At 39.3% G+C, this 17,428-nt stretch overlaps 2 protein-coding genes and 1 long non-coding RNA gene across 4 annotated transcripts in view; all 3 read right to left on the bottom strand.

Moving 5' to 3' along the window:
* Window positions 1-1,828: 1,828 nt before the first annotated feature.
* LOC109698757 (rab15 effector protein-like) lies at window positions 1,829-8,028 on the bottom strand. Its single transcript, XM_074083074.1, has 4 exons — window positions 7,847-8,028; window positions 6,499-6,678; window positions 6,060-6,125; window positions 1,829-3,305 (listed from the first exon to the last, which is right to left on the bottom strand). The coding sequence occupies exon 4, from the start codon at window positions 3,220-3,222 to the stop codon at window positions 2,527-2,529; it is 696 nt and encodes a 231-aa protein (XP_073939175.1). The 5' UTR covers window positions 3,223-3,305; window positions 6,060-6,125; window positions 6,499-6,678; window positions 7,847-8,028; the 3' UTR covers window positions 1,829-2,526.
* Window positions 8,029-13,221: 5,193 nt separating this feature from the next.
* On the bottom strand, window positions 13,222-14,392 carry LOC141410438 (uncharacterized). Its single transcript, XR_012450801.1, has 3 exons — window positions 14,252-14,392; window positions 13,449-13,560; window positions 13,222-13,342 (listed from the first exon to the last, which is right to left on the bottom strand). It is a non-coding gene; the product is annotated as an uncharacterized lncRNA (long non-coding RNA).
* A 1,886-nt stretch (window positions 14,393-16,278) lies between these two features.
* LOC141410443 (liprin-beta-1-like) overlaps window positions 16,279-17,428 on the bottom strand; it is a 44,235-nt gene continuing 43,085 nt past the window's right edge. For both annotated transcript variants that reach the window (XM_074083078.1, XM_074083076.1), the window contains one exon: window positions 16,279-16,665. The gene's annotated coding sequence lies outside the window, so the exon portion shown is untranslated. The remainder of the gene's footprint in view (window positions 16,666-17,428) is intronic.

A 17,428-nucleotide genomic window follows, 5' to 3' on the forward strand; every position in this document is an offset into this window, starting at 1 on the left:
CCCAGGGCTTGAGTCAAAAGACTCAAGGGATTTGGGGGCTGGTGTTCCCTCATGCAGCAAGGCTTATCCTAATTTGAAGAACACTAGGCTTATTGGACAGAAAATAGGAGCTGCCTTTTCAGGTTCAGTGTAGACAGAAGCTAATGATGCAACTCTAGGTTCTCTGTGAACCCTGTGTGGACAGGACAAAGAATCAGAGTGGATTAGGATAATTGTACCAGAACTTTCATTACTTGTACTTTTGTGTAACTAATAGCAGTCCTATAAGGCAGGTTTTGTCACCCTCATTCAACTTTTGGATGGGAAAACAAGGAATTTGGGAGCCAGAAGAAGTCAAACTGCTCCAAAGGTTTCACTGAATTACAAAAAGAAATGTCTACAGATTGGGGACAGGGGCAGGGGACTAACAAATCACCCAGGGAACAGTCAATGGCCTGAAGAGGTAGGGTCCAAAAGGAGTGTGGCAAGAAGGCAGGGAGGGGGATAATGAGAGACAGTGAGAGAGATAGTGAGAGATAATGAGTGCAACAGTGAAACAGAAACAAAGTAACAAAAACAAAACAAAAAACCAGATTTGAGGAATGTCAAGTAGCATCTGGGGCGAGACAAGAGAAGGGTCACCTTGCCCTAGAGGTTAAAGTAGCCAATGAAATAATATGTGACTATGTATGGGACAAGCTGTACCCCTCCCATTTCTGTAACCTGTTCTAAATTGTATATAAGGAAAGCTCTCTTTGTTCTCAGTTTCATCCTTTGGAGCCCGCTGAGTTGCTGCCAGCCTGCTTAATAAACTTGCTTCCCGAAAGCTTTGGTGCACTGTCTGTCTGTCTGAGCCGTCCTACAACAGGAGGGCTGATGAACAGGAGCTATGTAGTAACCCAGAGTAGTGAAACAGGGAAGAGTAAAGTAATAAATTCCCAACCTTCCTGTCCTCTGATCTTGTTCTTTCATCTGCATACTTCTGACTGGAAACCTGAGGAGAGGGAAGATGCAGTCACAGTCCAGCAAGGCAGAGAAGGTGGCAGAGGGAAGGGAGGGGAGATCCAAACTGAGAAAAATCAGTGCAGAGGTTTGGCAAGTGTCCTGATACCAATTTAGTGATTTCTGATGAGCATTTAAAAAAACAATGATATGGAACAGAAAATATGAGTGCCCTGGGAGTTCGTCATACAGATCACAACAAATGTAGTTTTCACTTTGGATAGCAGCCCCATAAGATATGATACCCTATTACTGCCTGATATCATATTGCCTTCAGATGATTTCAGCCTCACAGGAAGAGCCCTGCCTAAATTCCAAAACACAGAAAGGGCCAAGTTCAGAGTTTGGATGCAGTTCAGAGTTGTTGGCCCTTGTTTTGCAAAAGCTGCTCACCAGGGAACAGGTTGGTCACCAGCAGGAGGGGCAGCTGCAGCATAAGGCCAGGCTGTGAAAGAAGCAGTGGCAGCCAGCTGAACATCCTTGTGGCCTCAGCAATTCCGGCACCTTAGTCCAAGACTTTACTTTACATGACTCTGGAAAAGAACTAGGGCTTTGTTACTGGGCAGACTTTTTTGTTATGAGCCACTCTAGCTTTCTTTATGACCTTGACATTTATTTACCCTCTTCGTTAATTAGAAACTCTTAGAAATGCAAAGCATGTATGTAAACTGCAATAATACATGTAAGTAACATGACCTGGCATATACGTTCAATAAATAATGGCGATTCCCCTTTGTACTGTTAAATCCCACACAGGCTTTTAAGAAAAAATGGCCTTTGTATGTGAGTATACATTCCTTACTGCAAATGCTGCTAAATATAACAAGGAATACTTTTATTAAATCAGGGTAAAGCTAACACTAATTGCATTCCCAAGTAAATCCCACCAGAGAAAGCTGCTATCAAGGCACAAGAGGGTCCAGGATCAGAGGAAAGAAATGGTGTGCAGTTTTGCGCAGGAGGCCAGAACTGGACCTGGTATCATTACTACAATTAAACATGCTCTGAAGTCTTCCTCACTCACTACCACCCTATCCTGCCCACCTCCCACCAACAAGCAGTAAAAGGATCTTTTCTAAATTAATTATTTTTTATTGTTGTGCTGTGTGTGGGCTACATTGCAGCATTTACAAAGGTTTTTACAATGTGTAAAATATATCATACTTGAATTCACCCCCTCCACTGCTCTAAAAGTATCTTTTATACTTGTGAGCATTAGAGTTACAATTTCAAACAAACACTTTTTGTATGGAAAATCAAACTTTATTATCCTCTCCAATTGTTATTATTAAATAAATGAATAAAGATTAAACTAAATTATACATTTTCCAGAAATAAGGCTGGCAGGTTTTTTTCTTTCCATAATTGTGACACTAGTATGCTTCAACCCAGGTAATCATTTTCAACTAACAGGGGTTAAAAAACCCAAAACTTTTAAAAAAGAAACAGTCCCATGATGGAATGGTGTAATAGAAGAGCTTGATTTAGAGAATAAAGTATTTTTTCTTTTCACCTTACAGGCCAGTCACAACACACATCTGCAGTTCAGAGGATGCTAATATAAGCCTTGCCCACCTCTCTCAGCCCGTCTTTCTTACTCAGATAGTTTCCGAGCAGCTCTTTGATGGACACACAATCTTCTGTCTCCAGGACAAACTGTTCCACAGCCTGGTGTCCTGGCAGAGGGCTGCTCACCATCCCACTTCTGACACTATCCAGGACAACTCCCCGAACATCTCCAGGCTTTCCTGGCACACCGAGGATGATAAACAGGCCTAGACAGTCCTCTCCTATCAGGTTACAGAATTCTTCCAGTTTATCAAATCTACTTTTCTTCCAGGAAGATTCCTCTACCCTTGACTCTGGATTGGAGAAGTCCGCAGATTGAAGAGAAGCCATTCGCAGAGTCTGAACTGCTAGCTGAAGCCTTATTTGCTTATTGGATCCCCAAAAGGTCCAAATCCAATCTGTCCCGAACAGGAAGGCTTGGTGCTTGGTCATCTTGGTGGTGGTGAGCCACTCACCAATTCCCTTTTCTTGGCAGAAAGTGATGAAGTGGATTAAGAAGATCTCATTCAGAGTACTGGCAGCAGGACAGAGTTTAGTCAGCGGATACTCAAATCCAAGATACTCCTTCAGTCTCTGAGCTGCGTAGACTATAGCCTCACTGACCACCTCACAGATGCCAAGAACTTCTTTGTTGTCCTTCAGAGCCAACTGTTGTGATGCTTTTTGTCCCATTTTTTCACACCCAGTCAATACTGCCCTCAAATATCAAGCATGTGAGCGTTGTTCAGAATCTCTTCTTTTTGAGAGGAAAAGTTCTGCAACAAAACCACCTCAGTTAATGTGGTCACAGTGTCCCAACTCTAGAGGTGCCTTTGTGTAGCTAAGCATATAGACATACAGCTAAACAAACATGTGAAGGTTCCCTGTTTATCAACTGGGTGTGTTGTATTCATACAGATTCCTGCTGGTTTATTAAGTTACAGATACTAAATTTCACATAAAACATAAGTTTTTCTCTAGGTTATATTCACTCTACTTTTAATCTTTGGTAATCTCTTCCTAGATATGTGTCTTCTTTCCAAAATTCAGTTAAGTTAAAAAACAATAAGTTAGTTTTTTAAAAGGTTAGGTCCATACACCTTTTCTACAACTAATTTCTTCAAATTTGTGTGTCATTTCTGTTTGCTTTTCCTACATCCCTCTGACATGATTCCTCACTCTCCAGCTCAGTTGTTTATGCCCCCTTTCATATCAAGGCTTCTTGAACAATGACCTCAACTTTCTCTCTGCTAATACATGTCCAAACAAACTTACAAACGTTTGCAAACTAGAAAGAGTTTGTGTTATTTTCAAAATCAGAAACCAAGCCCATCTGTTACTTTGAATAAAGGAAAATTAAATAATAACAATGCAAACATGAGGCAATTATCAATTGACTTTATTTTCTTTCATAAGGTAATACCAGCAGTGTATAATATTTTGCAAATAAAATATATCAAAATTTTTTAACCTTATCATGTATCATCAGCTATGTTATAGTGTCCTGAATAAACAATGTTGGCATTTGTACCAATTTCCTGGTATTTTCAACCAGGTTCTAATAAGAAATTGAGTTTTTCAAATGCTGATGTATATTCACATTAAAATAAAACCCCAATACCAGAAGAATCCAATACAGTTACCAAATAATGAATGACAGAGTTCAAAGTAAAGCATTGTTAGCATCAAATGATTTCAGTTATGAATAACTGGTATTATACATTCCTTGATGAATAGTTTGGTAACTTGCTGACAGTGTAAAAGAAAATACCATCAGTATTCAAAAATAGTTTGTAACCAAATCCACCGGCATAAACTGAACTGCCCACCTCCACCCCAATTTGTGAACACCTGTCTTTTCTGCAGTTAGCTAGTATGAGTGATAATGTAGTCCTGAATGAAAAGTAGATTTTTCCAATATCACTTAAAGAAAACCCACAGTAACAGTTTTGCTTCAGTTTTCTATTTTCTTTATAAAGAATATTTGGGTCCAGAGTTACAGAAGCCATGAGTTATACTTTACTTAATAAAATAACCATTAGAAAACTAATTTTGCAGCCTCAGACTGTTTGAATTCTTACTGAAATAAAATAAAACTCCATTTATTGACAGCTGAGGAATATACAATTAATACGTTTAGGCAGCCGGTTACTATGTGAATGTAATGATGTATTTAGCAAAGAGGAAAACAAGAACCTCAATACTGTAAAAGTGTTTTGTTTCTGATTATTTCTACAACTGTTTTTTTGAGGGAGATGTGAATGCTTCCAAATCACTCAAGTTAACTGTATATTAATGTTGCTCAAGTTCTTCCTTATAAAGTAAATAGATCGAAGGTTAATGGTGAAGTTTTTTCTTTTGGTGATACTGGGATCTGAACTCAGGGCCTCATGCTTGCTAGGCAGGCGCTCTACCCCTTGAGCCACTCCACCACCCCTTTTTTCTGTACTGGGTATTTTTGAGATAGGGTCTTGTAAACTATTTGCCCAGGCTGGCCTCCTACTGCGATCCTCCTGATCACTGCCTCTGGAGTAGCTAGGCTACTGCATGAGCCACTGGTGCCTCATCAGTGAGAAGATCAAGGGAGAAGTTCTCAAACTTCACCAATTCTATGCTGTCATCAAAGACACATATTTCATGTATATTAGTTTAGTCTGAAGGATGAACATTGTGAAAATTCAGCTGTGGAAAAAGAAAGACTATTCTGATCTCTTCAGGAATCAACTGCTATGTGAAAATTTAGATCACTGTTCTTTTGCTTTTGTTTTTAATATGATCTTTTCATTGTCTTCCTTATGGCACAAAATAAAAGTTCTATTTTAATGTATGGTATATATACATATACTTAGAAAATATATAAAAACAAAAAGTAAGAGGCAAGCAGAGGTGTAGTTGGCATTTAGCAGGCACAATGAATGCTTCTGGAAACTCCACATGATGAATTACTTTGAGAGCACAGATGTCCTGCTTATATGACTGCAGTAACACAATGATGTGACAAAGTCATTCACATACTGGTTACTGCTCCCCAAGCCCTCCACACTGGGGATGTGAATGAAACACTATGGTAAAACACTCATCTTAAATGCAGCTTTAAATATAATACCTCACAGATTTTTACACTAAATAGAGTAAAGCAATTATACTCTCATTCACCAGTGTCTCATTTTTTGTGGCAACTTCAGAACAGGCATGATTCCCCTGCCTTCCATTTCCACTTCTGAATGAGAAGTTTGAACAATAAACAATATACAATTTGTTGCTTGTTATACCCACTATTTGAAAACTAAGGTAGGTTCCTAGTGCTCATCCAGGTGCTGTGGTCAAACATTTGATTCTTCATCTGTAATGCTGGCACTGGGGGAGCAGGCAGCAAAATCTTTAAATATGTCATCTTCCTTTAATATGTGCAGGAAGACAAGCAGATAAGGAGTCACATGTTGTGAGTCCAGAGCTTGGACCCACACATTCACCAATGTACATGCAGTGCTTTGGGGTTACTTTTAGAGTAACATTTTTAATTAACTTACTGTAAGGTTGTTGATGCCTTCAGAGAATGCACCTATCTGTCTTACTGTCCCTTCTGAATCTTCCATCTGCAAAGAACAAACCACAGCATGCCATACCCATTTTCATGATTTCAAGGAAAGTACAGCAAAATGAGCAAAAGTCTAAGCAGAAACAATGCAGTGATGCTGGATGGGGTGGGAGCAACAGAACACTTTTGTGCTTTGGTTTTCAAATGTGGATAATAATTCTAAGTTTTCAGATTACCACAAACATTGTTATATGTTAAGTGCTTAGGATAGGACCTGGAGTAGCGTAAGCAGTCTGTAAGTGTTCACTGTTATTTTATTATCCTTATTTTTAGGCATTTGAAGAGAACATCCATGATTAGTGGATATTGCGTATAAAGGCCCCCCATAGTGGCTGAAGGCATTTAAAAGAGGTTTATGGTGTTGCATTTACCTGCTCTAAAAGGTTCAAATCATCTTCATTGTACAGGCCCATGTCCAAACTAGGTTTAAATCCCTTTTTAGAGGTACTTCCTGATGCCTGTCCCAATTCCATTGGACAAACATATTCTTCTCCATCTTCCTGTTTCTTCTTTCTCAGATTGCCAAAATTGCTAAAGGTAAGTTTCTTTGGCTCAGAATATTAATGTTATTCTTCTTATTCACACCAACTAACTGGATAGTTAATGTGCAAGCAAAACACGTTTAGATGACATAAGACTTTCAGGGCTGAATCCAAGCGTCCATGTTTTTTCATCTCAGATCAGCAAAAGAAAATGGTCTTTACTGTATTTTCTTTTTGGGTAAAACTATGATTATGTCATTTGCTTCTCTGCTTCCACAACAGGACTGGTGATTGGTAAATGAATTCCCCAGTCTTTTGGAGACAAAACTTCCAGTGATACTTAGAAGAGAAACTCCATCTTAGTCACCATCCAGTCCCTGTGACTATCAGGCTAATGACTGACTTTAAACAGAACACACTGTTCCACAGGTTTCAAATCTGGCACAACTTTTAAAGGAGAAAGGGACTCAAAGGCAGATAGAATGGGTAAAAAACAAACAAAAAGAACTTGCCACATATTTCTGGAGGAACCCCTAAGTGCTACCTTCACATTAAGGAGGCTAAGACAACATATTCAGAAGAGTTAATGTAGGAATGATTTAAAAGAAGAAAAAGTAATCTCAATTTGGTATAATCCATGATTTCTAATAAATTAGGAAACACCCACTTTCTGTCTACCTTGAATCATTTCTTTTTTCTTTTTTGAAATAGAGTCTTGTTATGTAGCCCAGGCTGGCCTTGAACTCATAAACCTCCTGCTTCAGCCTCCTAAGTGCTGAGAGACCGTGCCCACAGTCATTTCTTGCATATCTTTCCCTAAACTGCAAGGCTGGCCAATTATAAGATAGACAAGCTTAATCTGTATAGGTAGAAATCTTTCCATTTGTTTAATTTGCAGTACTTGGGATCAAAGTCAGGCCTCGCACATACTGGACAAGGATTCTACCCCTGAGTTACATCTGAAGCTCCCAAATGTTCCTCTGATATCCATAGGAAAAGCAGAACAACTGCAATCAGTATTTGGACCCAAGTCACAAGTCACAGGCTCTCTGCATTGGCAATACATTAATTATTGAAACCAGCATCATGATCTTTATTATTGTCAACTCTAAAATAAATGACATCAGCAGAAACCTTCAAAAATGTATTCTCTTAATTACTGTTAAAGATGTATATTCCCTCAGCTGAGCCACTGCAAACTTCATGCAATTATTAAATGGTATAAGCTTGAACCCACCTTCACTTTGGCAGTGGCTGTTAAAAGTACATAGTCTGGTAACTCCACGGCATCTCACTTCTGGTGCTGAGCCTCCACACCAACCAGAAGGTTGAAATGAGTGGCCAAATGTCTTTGCAGCAAGATCTTATTAGGTGGGATGTTCAATAACTGAGCCATTGTTTTTACATTGTTTCTCACAGGTTCTAAAACCTATAAGAAAAATTAAGATTGTTAAAAGGTACCATAGGTCATACGTTTGCATTGTGCTTTACAGTTTGTGCAGTGCTTTCATTTGGGTTATTTATCTCCATGACTCTCTCGACAGCCCAGGGTATGAACTTCCATCTCTAGTTCACATTTCTTTTCTTTATTTTGCCTGAGTTAGCAAGTGGTGAAGCTGGTGCTGTAATCCACGCTTCAGGTTTTACAATGGCAGCACTTACACCAACCCCTTATGCAACATAGATGAGTAGAAATACAATCTGTATCTTTGTAGGGGTTTTAAACCACAATTATATGAGAGACAGCAGCTGGATGTTATTTAATGTGAAAGAGAAATGGGCTTAAATCTAATCTAGAGTTTTACAGTTTAAATAAAAATACTCTAAAGTAAAACTCACTAGAAATAGTGCAGGAGGCTTGGGAAACATGACTTTAGGATTATGACAAGCAAACAAACGTATCCTCCTTAGGGATCCTCATCCTGTATCCTACACATTAAACTAAAGGAAATAAAACGAGAAGTCAATTTTCAATTCAATCAGCTTTACCATGAGACCACAAAGGACACCACTGCCTCTGATATTAGGGATGTTTTCTGCCAAGTCCACAGAGCACAGCCACTCCATCACTTGATGATTGGTCCACTGCTCAACCTCGGATGGCGTGATGTTATTCTGCAGGAACAAACTCCATGAGCTTCAGTTGACGAGAGGATCCTCAATACTAAACCTGCAGGCACGGTCTAACAGGTCTGCCCAGGGGAGCATCACTGCTCAACATCCCAAGAAATGTTTAAAGAAAGGTAAAAGGTCTTTGCTAACTTGAGTTCTGTTTTAAAAAACTGATATACAGAGTCTCAAGCTTTCTTATGCACAGAAAAGAAACAGGAAAGGGAGTCTTTAATACTGATAGTTAACTCCATGGATCAAGGAGACAGGAAAAACCAACCAAACCCATGAAAAGTTGGAAGCATAAATGAAAAATAACCATTGGCTTTAGTGACACAGTGGAACCACCATGGGGAGAAAAGGAAGAGATACAGGAAAACAAAGCCTAAGCAGTGAATGAAGCTGGATTTGAGGCTCCTGAGGAGACCAGCTTTGCCTGCAGGCCCCAAGAAGAAATGGGCCACATGGACCAGCTGTACACATGCAGTCACACGCATGATGGCGTGTGTGCTAAGCCTCCATCTGAAATGCTACCTCATCAGATGGCCGCCTCCGAAGGCAGTTTGGTTCGAAGTTATTGATCCTCAGGACCTAGATGGCCCTGTTGATACTGAGATGATGCAGCACACTCACAGCCTTCAAAAACAGTAAGTCGTCCTGCAATACAGAACAACAGTTGGTGCTCACTGTGCTGGCCCATAGCAGGAGGACCCTCCAAGGGAAAGTTCAGAAAACTGGAATAAAAGCAGAAGAGCCACTAAAAACAATATGCCCCAAGAGCCTGCCAGAGAGTGTCCAGTGCTTTTATTTAGCAACAGAACCCCTTTCCTGTTCGGAACTAATCCTCTCTAGGACCCCAAGTTAATGCTGTTGCCAAAAAGCTGGCTACCAACTGCTTCTTTCTCCCCCATGGTCACTATGGAAGATAATCTGCCTTTTTTGTTTTTGTTTTTGTTTTTGAGATAGAGTCTCACTACGTAGGCCAGGCTGGATTCAAACTCTCAATTTTCCTGCCTCAGTCTCCTGAGTGCTGGGATTTCAGGCATATCAGGCATATACTACCAAGCCCAGCTCTTGTTTTTTTTTTTTTTTGAGGGAGTTACTGGCTACTGAACCCAGAGCCTTATATCACTGAGCTACACCCTGGCCCCATTTGCTTTAATTTGCACATTCTGCTAACAAAAGAATCCCTTTGTTCCAGAACTTTATCTGGACACCTAAGCACAGCTAAAGGCACTGGCCAAATGCCCTCTTCCTTTCCTTTCAGCAGCTAGCTGGGAGCCAATGATGTTCACTGATGATCCAGGGTTGGTTTTCTGAATGTAAACCCATCATACTTCAGAGAAAATCAGAGGAACACCCTGAGTACACCATTCCCTGACCTTAAGAGGTTTTGGTGCTAGTAAGAAGGAGAGGAGAAATGAAGAAATTATAAGTGTGAACATATATCAACAATCAACCCTTCAAGCAAGCCACCAGTCTGTGACTACTGGGAACATCTGCAAACATGTCCAACACACCCAAACAAACTGTTTCACAAGAGGGCAATTTGGGACACACCACCAAGATAAGCACCAGTCTGCTTCCAAACACACCCAGAAAATAAACATGGGAAATATCCATTTGAGGCACACCTCACTGATAAAATATTTCTTATGGAAAAAAAGAAAAAATTAATTTACTATAGAAATGTTTTTAACATAAAAATGTTAGCAGTTTAAATCCTTAAGGCTACTAACTGAAATTTTCTCTGGGTTGATTTTTTTAAAACTAGGATTATATGATAAATCAGAAAAAAAAAAAAAAACAGTGTTTAACCTAAGATGAGATAGCCATTCCAAATATTTCAGTGTGTGTTATTTTCATATAATTGAAGTCTACCAGATTAAAAAAAAAAATCTTGCTGGGCTCTGGTGGCTCTCGCCTGTAATCCTAGCTACTCAGGAGGCAGAGATCAGGAGGATCGTGGAATCATGGATCAAGACCAACAAAAGCAAATAGTTTGAGGGATCCTATTTCAGAAATACCCAACACAAAAAAGAGCTGGTGGAGTGGTTCAGGTGTGCTTGCCTAGCAAGCATGAGGCCCTGAGTTCAAATTCTAATGTCATCAAAAAAAATCTAAATGCACGTTTCCAATGTAAATTAAATGCTAGCTATTTCTGAAAATCTTCATAATTTGAAGGATTTTAAAGGAAGGGCTGTTTCTTTTTAAATAAGCGATTTTTTGTGGTTCCTTATTTCTGGACTTTTAAAATCTTTTCATTTTAAAATAATTTTAGGTTTACAAAGAGTTGCTAAATAGTATAAAGTTCTGTATATTCTTTATCCAGATTCCCCAATACTGCTATCTTATAAAACTATGATGCATTTATCAAAACTAAGAAATTCACCTAGGTAATAAGTATAGATTTTTGGGAATATTTATTTCTTATTTTTCACCAGTTTTTCCACTAAGATCCTTTTTTTGTTTCAGGATCCACTCCAGGACAACTTATTAAAATAGATGTCTTATGACTTAGGACTTGGGGGGGTCAAATTTTCTAAAGTAATTTACTATTGTTTTTAGCCATGAAAGCTATGCATATATGCCTTGATTTTAAGCCTGAATCTGCTCACTTTCCCAGGGGAACATGCTCACACCTAGATAGGCAGGGCAATAGGTACTGAATGTGTTCCAGGCAGAAAAGTCAGCTAGTAAGAGATGGATCTGAAACCAGCCTTGTTTGAAGTAGTGACTCCTACTACTTACTAACTGTGTAAACCTGGTTAAGTTACCTAACGTCTGGATTCCTTTGTTTCCTCATCTAAAGAGAATAGCACTCACTCTGAGTGGTTGAGAATTGAGTATTAGTATGAGGAAGATGCTGAACAGTAAATATGGGACATACTACAACATATGAGTCTATTCCTGCAAGTTTGCACAACGTTTCCGCCAACATAAGGACCTTGGTTCAATGATAAGAGAAGAAAACAAATACCACCAGCTAAACTTCAAATTTGGCTGGAAGCCAGTGGCTCACGCCTGTATTCCTAGCTACTCAGGAGGCAGAGATCAGGAGGATCGAGGTTCAAAGCCATCCTGGGCAAAGAGTTAGCAAAACCTTATCTCAAAAACAGCCAGCATGAAAAAGGACTGACTTTTGTAGCTCAAGTAGTACAGTGCCTGTCTAGCAAGCTTGAGGTCCTGAGTTCAAATCCCAGTTGTAAAACAAAACAAAATCAAAAAAGCAAACTTCGAATTTGTTTAAAATCGAGAAATTCCCACCTAAGTTAGCTGGTTAAACTTCCACTTTTCCACTTATTTACCAAAGAAGATACCTGTGGTATTAATAGCCTCATTTACAAAATGTTAAATGAAAGTATCCTCCGTAGAACATGAATTGTACTATGGAATCTAGAACCAAGTTCTCCTGGAAACAATCTCTCTTATTGCTTTAAAGTGAGCACAACTGTACTTCTGCTCACTGGCTAGAAGCTACAAATGTCCAATGGTGAAGAAACTAAAGGAAAAGTCTAGTTGTTCTCTGTTCTCCTTTACCCCAGTAACTCCTTCTCTGGAAGAACTGAGCTAAGGGAGAAGCTTTTCAAGCAACTGGTGTCCAAGGAAAGTGAAAGGAGAAGACAAGTCTTTGTGGATATCAGGTCAAAGGGAGGCCTTGGTCACTGCATAGGGACACATAACACAGAAACTACTAGTGTTACAAAGCTTCACATTCTATCTTAGAAATATCTTTTTTTTTTTTTTTTTTGGTGGTGGTGGTACTGGGGTTTAAACTCAGGGCCCTGGATTTGCTAGGCAGTTGTTCTACAACTTGAACCACTCCATCAGCCCTTTTTTGTGTTGAGTACTTTCCAGATAGGGTCTTGCAAACTATTTTCCCAGGCTGGCCTCGAACCATGATCCTCCTGATCTCTTCCTCCTGAGTAGCTAGGATTATAGTTGTGAGCCACTAGCTTTTAGCTCTATCTCAGAACTATCTTTATGAAGCCAGGCCTAATGGCTCATGCGTATAATTCCAGCTACTCAGGAAGAGAAGGCAGAAGGATTGAGAGTTCGAGGCCAGCCCCAGCAAAGAACCTGTCTCAAAACAATATACAACCAAAAGTGCTGAGTGTGCAAATTTACTCATTCAAGGTGTGTACTTCAATATTTAATTTGTTTATTATGTATAAAAGTCAAGCTTCTGGGGCTGTAGAGTGCCTGCCCAGCAAGTGCTGGGCGCTGAGTTCAAATCTCAGTACAGCAAAAAGAAAAAAACAAACATGCCCAAAAAACCAGAAAAACAAAACCAAAACAACCTTCTGGGGAGGCTGGTTTAAATTAAGTTTTGCCTAGCTTACATTGGGGTTTCAAATTATCTTGAAGCTGTTACAATCACCAAGCCCTATGACTTTGACTTTCCTACTGACTCCTCAACCTTTAAACTCCAGTGGAACCCCTGTGAACGAACACACTAGTTTTTGACTACTCTGTTTCCGTGCTTCTCAGAGAAAAAAATTTACTTCTTCGAATCCCAATGGAGAATCACTTACAACAGTCATGTAATGTAGCATTCGACCATCCACCTGCACTTCATCAAACTGGGTCTTATACTGGGGGAGACCAATATCATCCAACCATCCTAAAGAAGAGAAACTAGTATCATTACTGGGCTATAAACACTTGTTTGGGGACTAAAAAGAAAAAACGGCAATAGTTATTATTTTTTAAGCATGAAAACCTCTTACTAGTGACGCAGTTGAAATCCAGCTTTCCGTGATTTGTTTCTTCTTTGGATCCCAGGGCTTGCAGTGCCAGCTGCAGTTTCTTTCGATGAAGTGAATGCCTGATTCCAAGTTTCTGAAACAATAAACAGAAAGACTGACCTTATAATTCTTATCTATACTGACTGGATCCACTGGCAAAGATGCAAATTTCTCCTAAATGAAGCTAGCATTAAAGATCTAATTCTGCATTAGATTAGAATACTACCTTAGGTGTGTACGTAAACCCATTCTACATTAAAGTAGAATACTAACTGAGGCTAGTAAGATGTTGCTGAATAAGAGGCTGCTAGATAGCCAAGACCACAATTACTTTAGTGACTCATTTTCTTTGTAAGACAGGAAATGTAGCATGTATAATAGGAATTTCATTTATTTTGTACAAAATATTAAATATCTGGGACTCAAAATGCAGGGTGCCTTTTTCCTTTTGCAAAGTAAAGTTGAATTGCAATATGTTACATTGAAAAGATAAGTCAGTGAAAAGGCCATAAAATGATTTTGAACATATGATCTTACAGTTTATTATTGTGGCTATAACATTAGATAAGCCATCACTTATGGCTTAAGTGTCCATAAAGAATCATTAAGACTAGACCCTACCTTTTAAGTTTGTCAGAAGAGATAAGCATGAAGCACCTGAAAACTCAAATTTTTTCAAGAGCAGAAATGCTGATCTCACCCATACCCCTCTTTGGAATGTAAAACAATCTTATATTCATACCCTTTCTCTCAGGATTTTGTAAATGAAAAGAGAAAACAGTCACCTTCTCTAGATCTTGTTGAGAATCCTGCAAAAGTGTTTGGCCAGATACAATCCAGTGCTTGCCAGAATTCAGGTAGGACCCCAAGCCTTTTTCTGAAAGCCAATTGCGAACTTGCTCCTTGGCCCATTTGGAAATGGCATATCCGAGTCACTATAGGAAAATGAAGAATGGTATGAGAAACAACTACACGTTCAACAGACATGGAAATCCTCTGATGATACACATTTGACCATGAAAAGCTTAATTTTTAGTACATATTTAGAGGAGGAGGAGATAGCACTAGAGTTGAAAGTTTCCTTCCAAGATCATTGCCTTCATTTCAAATGAAACAACAAAAGATTCAATGTGAGTTAGCAAGAACAAATTCTATAGAAAGACACCAAGTTGAAACAATGTAAGCCACTGCGCCAGACCCTACCATGCTGTTTGAAGGGTATACTTCCAAATAGATAACACTCAGTTGAATTGAAGGAAATTCAAGTCTAACTTGAATAACTTTGGCAGAACTGTGGTTTCTCTCTCACCGGCAATCAGTAGGAAGAGGATAATACACTCTCACCAAGAGAGGGAAGAAAAACCAAGGCAAAATTTGTTTTCTTTTACTGAAACACAAAGTGAAGATGAATATGATTTTAAAATATTTTTAATAGCACAGGGAATTCCTTTACTGTGTTCAAAGAAAACATATGGCAAACGTGACCATTTGGTATTTGAAAAAGGCGAAAGAATTTCCTCCTTAATGAAACCTGGGTCCAGGGCTCCACCTGCGTTTATAGGTATTTATAGCCATTTTAAAAGGTTTGGTATCAAGGCCTGTACTGCTGTTTGCCAACCCCACCCTTTTATGCTCAGTAGGTCAGTGTAGTTAGTTCTAAACCAGCTCTACACCTTGATAAGGGAATAAGAAAAGTTCTTAGAGTCCTAATAGGTAAACAATTGCAAGGTCTTGATAAGCCTAAGAATTCTGACAGGGTTTGTCTTTAAGAGCTTTCAAAGACTGCATTAATCTCTAATGCTTAGTGAATGGTCATCACTTGCCCCAGATACTTAACATGTAGTAACTAAGTTTTTTTTTTTTTTTTTCTGTGAGACTGGGGTTTGAACTTAGGGTTTCTACTACTTGAGCCACACTCCAGTCCATTTTGCACTGGTTATTTTGAGACAGGGTCTTGAGCACTTTTTGCCTGAGCTGGCCTTGAACTGCGATTCTCCCAATGTCAGCTCCCAAGTAGCTAGGATTACAGGTGTGAGCCACCGATGCCTGGCTGACTCATTTAATCTTTAGAATTGTCTTTTGGGGTAGGTACTAATTATGATAATGATGATGGTAAGGTTGAGATATAGAGCATGCAAGTCATTGCTCAATGTTACCTGGCTGGCCAAAAACCAAATCTAAGCACTCTGATTGTAGAACATAGTGGGTTTTTTTTTAAACTCTACTAGGCTATGGTACCTTTCCAAGGCAATGCTTTAGAGTGTTACTAATGTAATTATTAGCTGTGTAAAATTTAAGTGTAAGAATCATTCTAGTAGAGATGTCACTGATACCTCACATAGCTCACACAGCCTTCATCTTCTGCATAGCAACTATCAACCACTGACAAACCACACTGCTCTAAAGATGACAGATCCCTCCACTGGGCACAGCAGGAAGCCATGGCTTGATGAGTTAACCCAAAGACAGTCCCAATACTGCAGATGTTCACAAGGCCTTGATGCTTGGTTGGAGATGCTGACGTCCATTCACTTGGCTGTTCTTACTTGTTGGACTGTCCCAAATCTCAAGACCAACCCAGTCGGGACCCTGCAGTTGCCCTTGTCCCTTCTCTTTTGAATTCAGGTTCAGACATGTCTTCTGGGTTGAATGAGGTTGATTGACTTCTCCTAAGTCTGATGAACACACAACATAGATGACTGTGAATTAGACCTAAGCAAGCCTTAGACTTTACAGTTAATCAGAACATGCTTTTTTGTTTTTTCTTTTCAGTGGTTCTGGGGTTTGAAGTCAGGGCCTCATGTTTGCTAGACAGTGCTCTATCACTTGAGCCACACTGACAGCCCCAGAAGGTGTTTTAAAGAAGATATTTGAATTTAAACATTAACTAAGGCCCAATGAATTAACAATCCCAAATCATAATCTTTCTTACAAAAAAGAATGTGAAAGACTTCTAATTTGGTAACCATTTTCAGCCAATTTTCTTTGTACCCCTACATTGAGCAATGTGTGAGACAAGAACCACCCACCTATTCTCTGTTTCACTTACTTTCTGAAGAGTCTCATGATACCTCTGGATTTCTTTCTGGAATCTGGAGATGGTGGAGACATCTGGAATGGACGGTCCCCTGTGAGTCTTTGGCCCGAAAAGATGTACCAGCCAAATCTAAGTGTTCCGCTATCTCCTTTTCTGTTTCAGCTATTCCAAGAACAGAATAAAGACCTGATGAATTTTAAACTATGGAATGAACATGATTAGCTATTAGCCTTCTTGGTTTTAGCAACTGTTAAGAATTCTTCTTCTGTTGGTCTATAAATCAATGAATTACAGAGATCACCCTGTAAATATGAAAAATGGAATGTGAATGTGTGTTTTTTAGAGTTTTCTCTTGTGTAGTTAATTAACTTAAATTCTCTTTGAGATTAAATGGGACAGGAATGTCATAGTCCTTCCTTTTTTGTTTCTTTTTAGGCAATACTGGCGATTGGACTTAGGGCCTGACACAAGCTAACCAAGTGTTCTGCCCCTGAACTACATTCTCAGCCCCTGACATACGCTTTCCTTGAGTTTATTCTCAATCTTGATGGTACCAATCTTGATGGTCAGTTGGTACCACTGACTACCTCCTACTTCCATTAAAATCACCATCACCTTTCGCTTCTGTCACAACATGCTCTTAGATGTCATCTGATAGTTTCTTCTTTGTGTAGCATACTGTTTTCTTCCTCCATTTCACTCCAGTACTGCAGTTTTAACTTGGCCTCGTGCTTGCTAGGCAGGTACTTTGTCACCTCTTTTGGATCTCTTGACAAGCTCACCCACTCCAAGCTCAGCACAAATGAAGGCTTTACTGATTCAGAAGCAGGTGCATCAAAATTTCTGGGCCTGATTTCTCTCCCAGTTTCATTTTTGTTGTTGGTGGTACTGGGGTTTGAACTCTGGACCTCATGCTTGCTAGGCA

The sequence above is a fragment of the Castor canadensis genome, chromosome 8, assembly GCF_047511655.1.
Source record: "Castor canadensis chromosome 8, mCasCan1.hap1v2, whole genome shotgun sequence".
NCBI classification, from domain to species: Eukaryota; Metazoa; Chordata; class Mammalia; order Rodentia; family Castoridae; genus Castor; species Castor canadensis.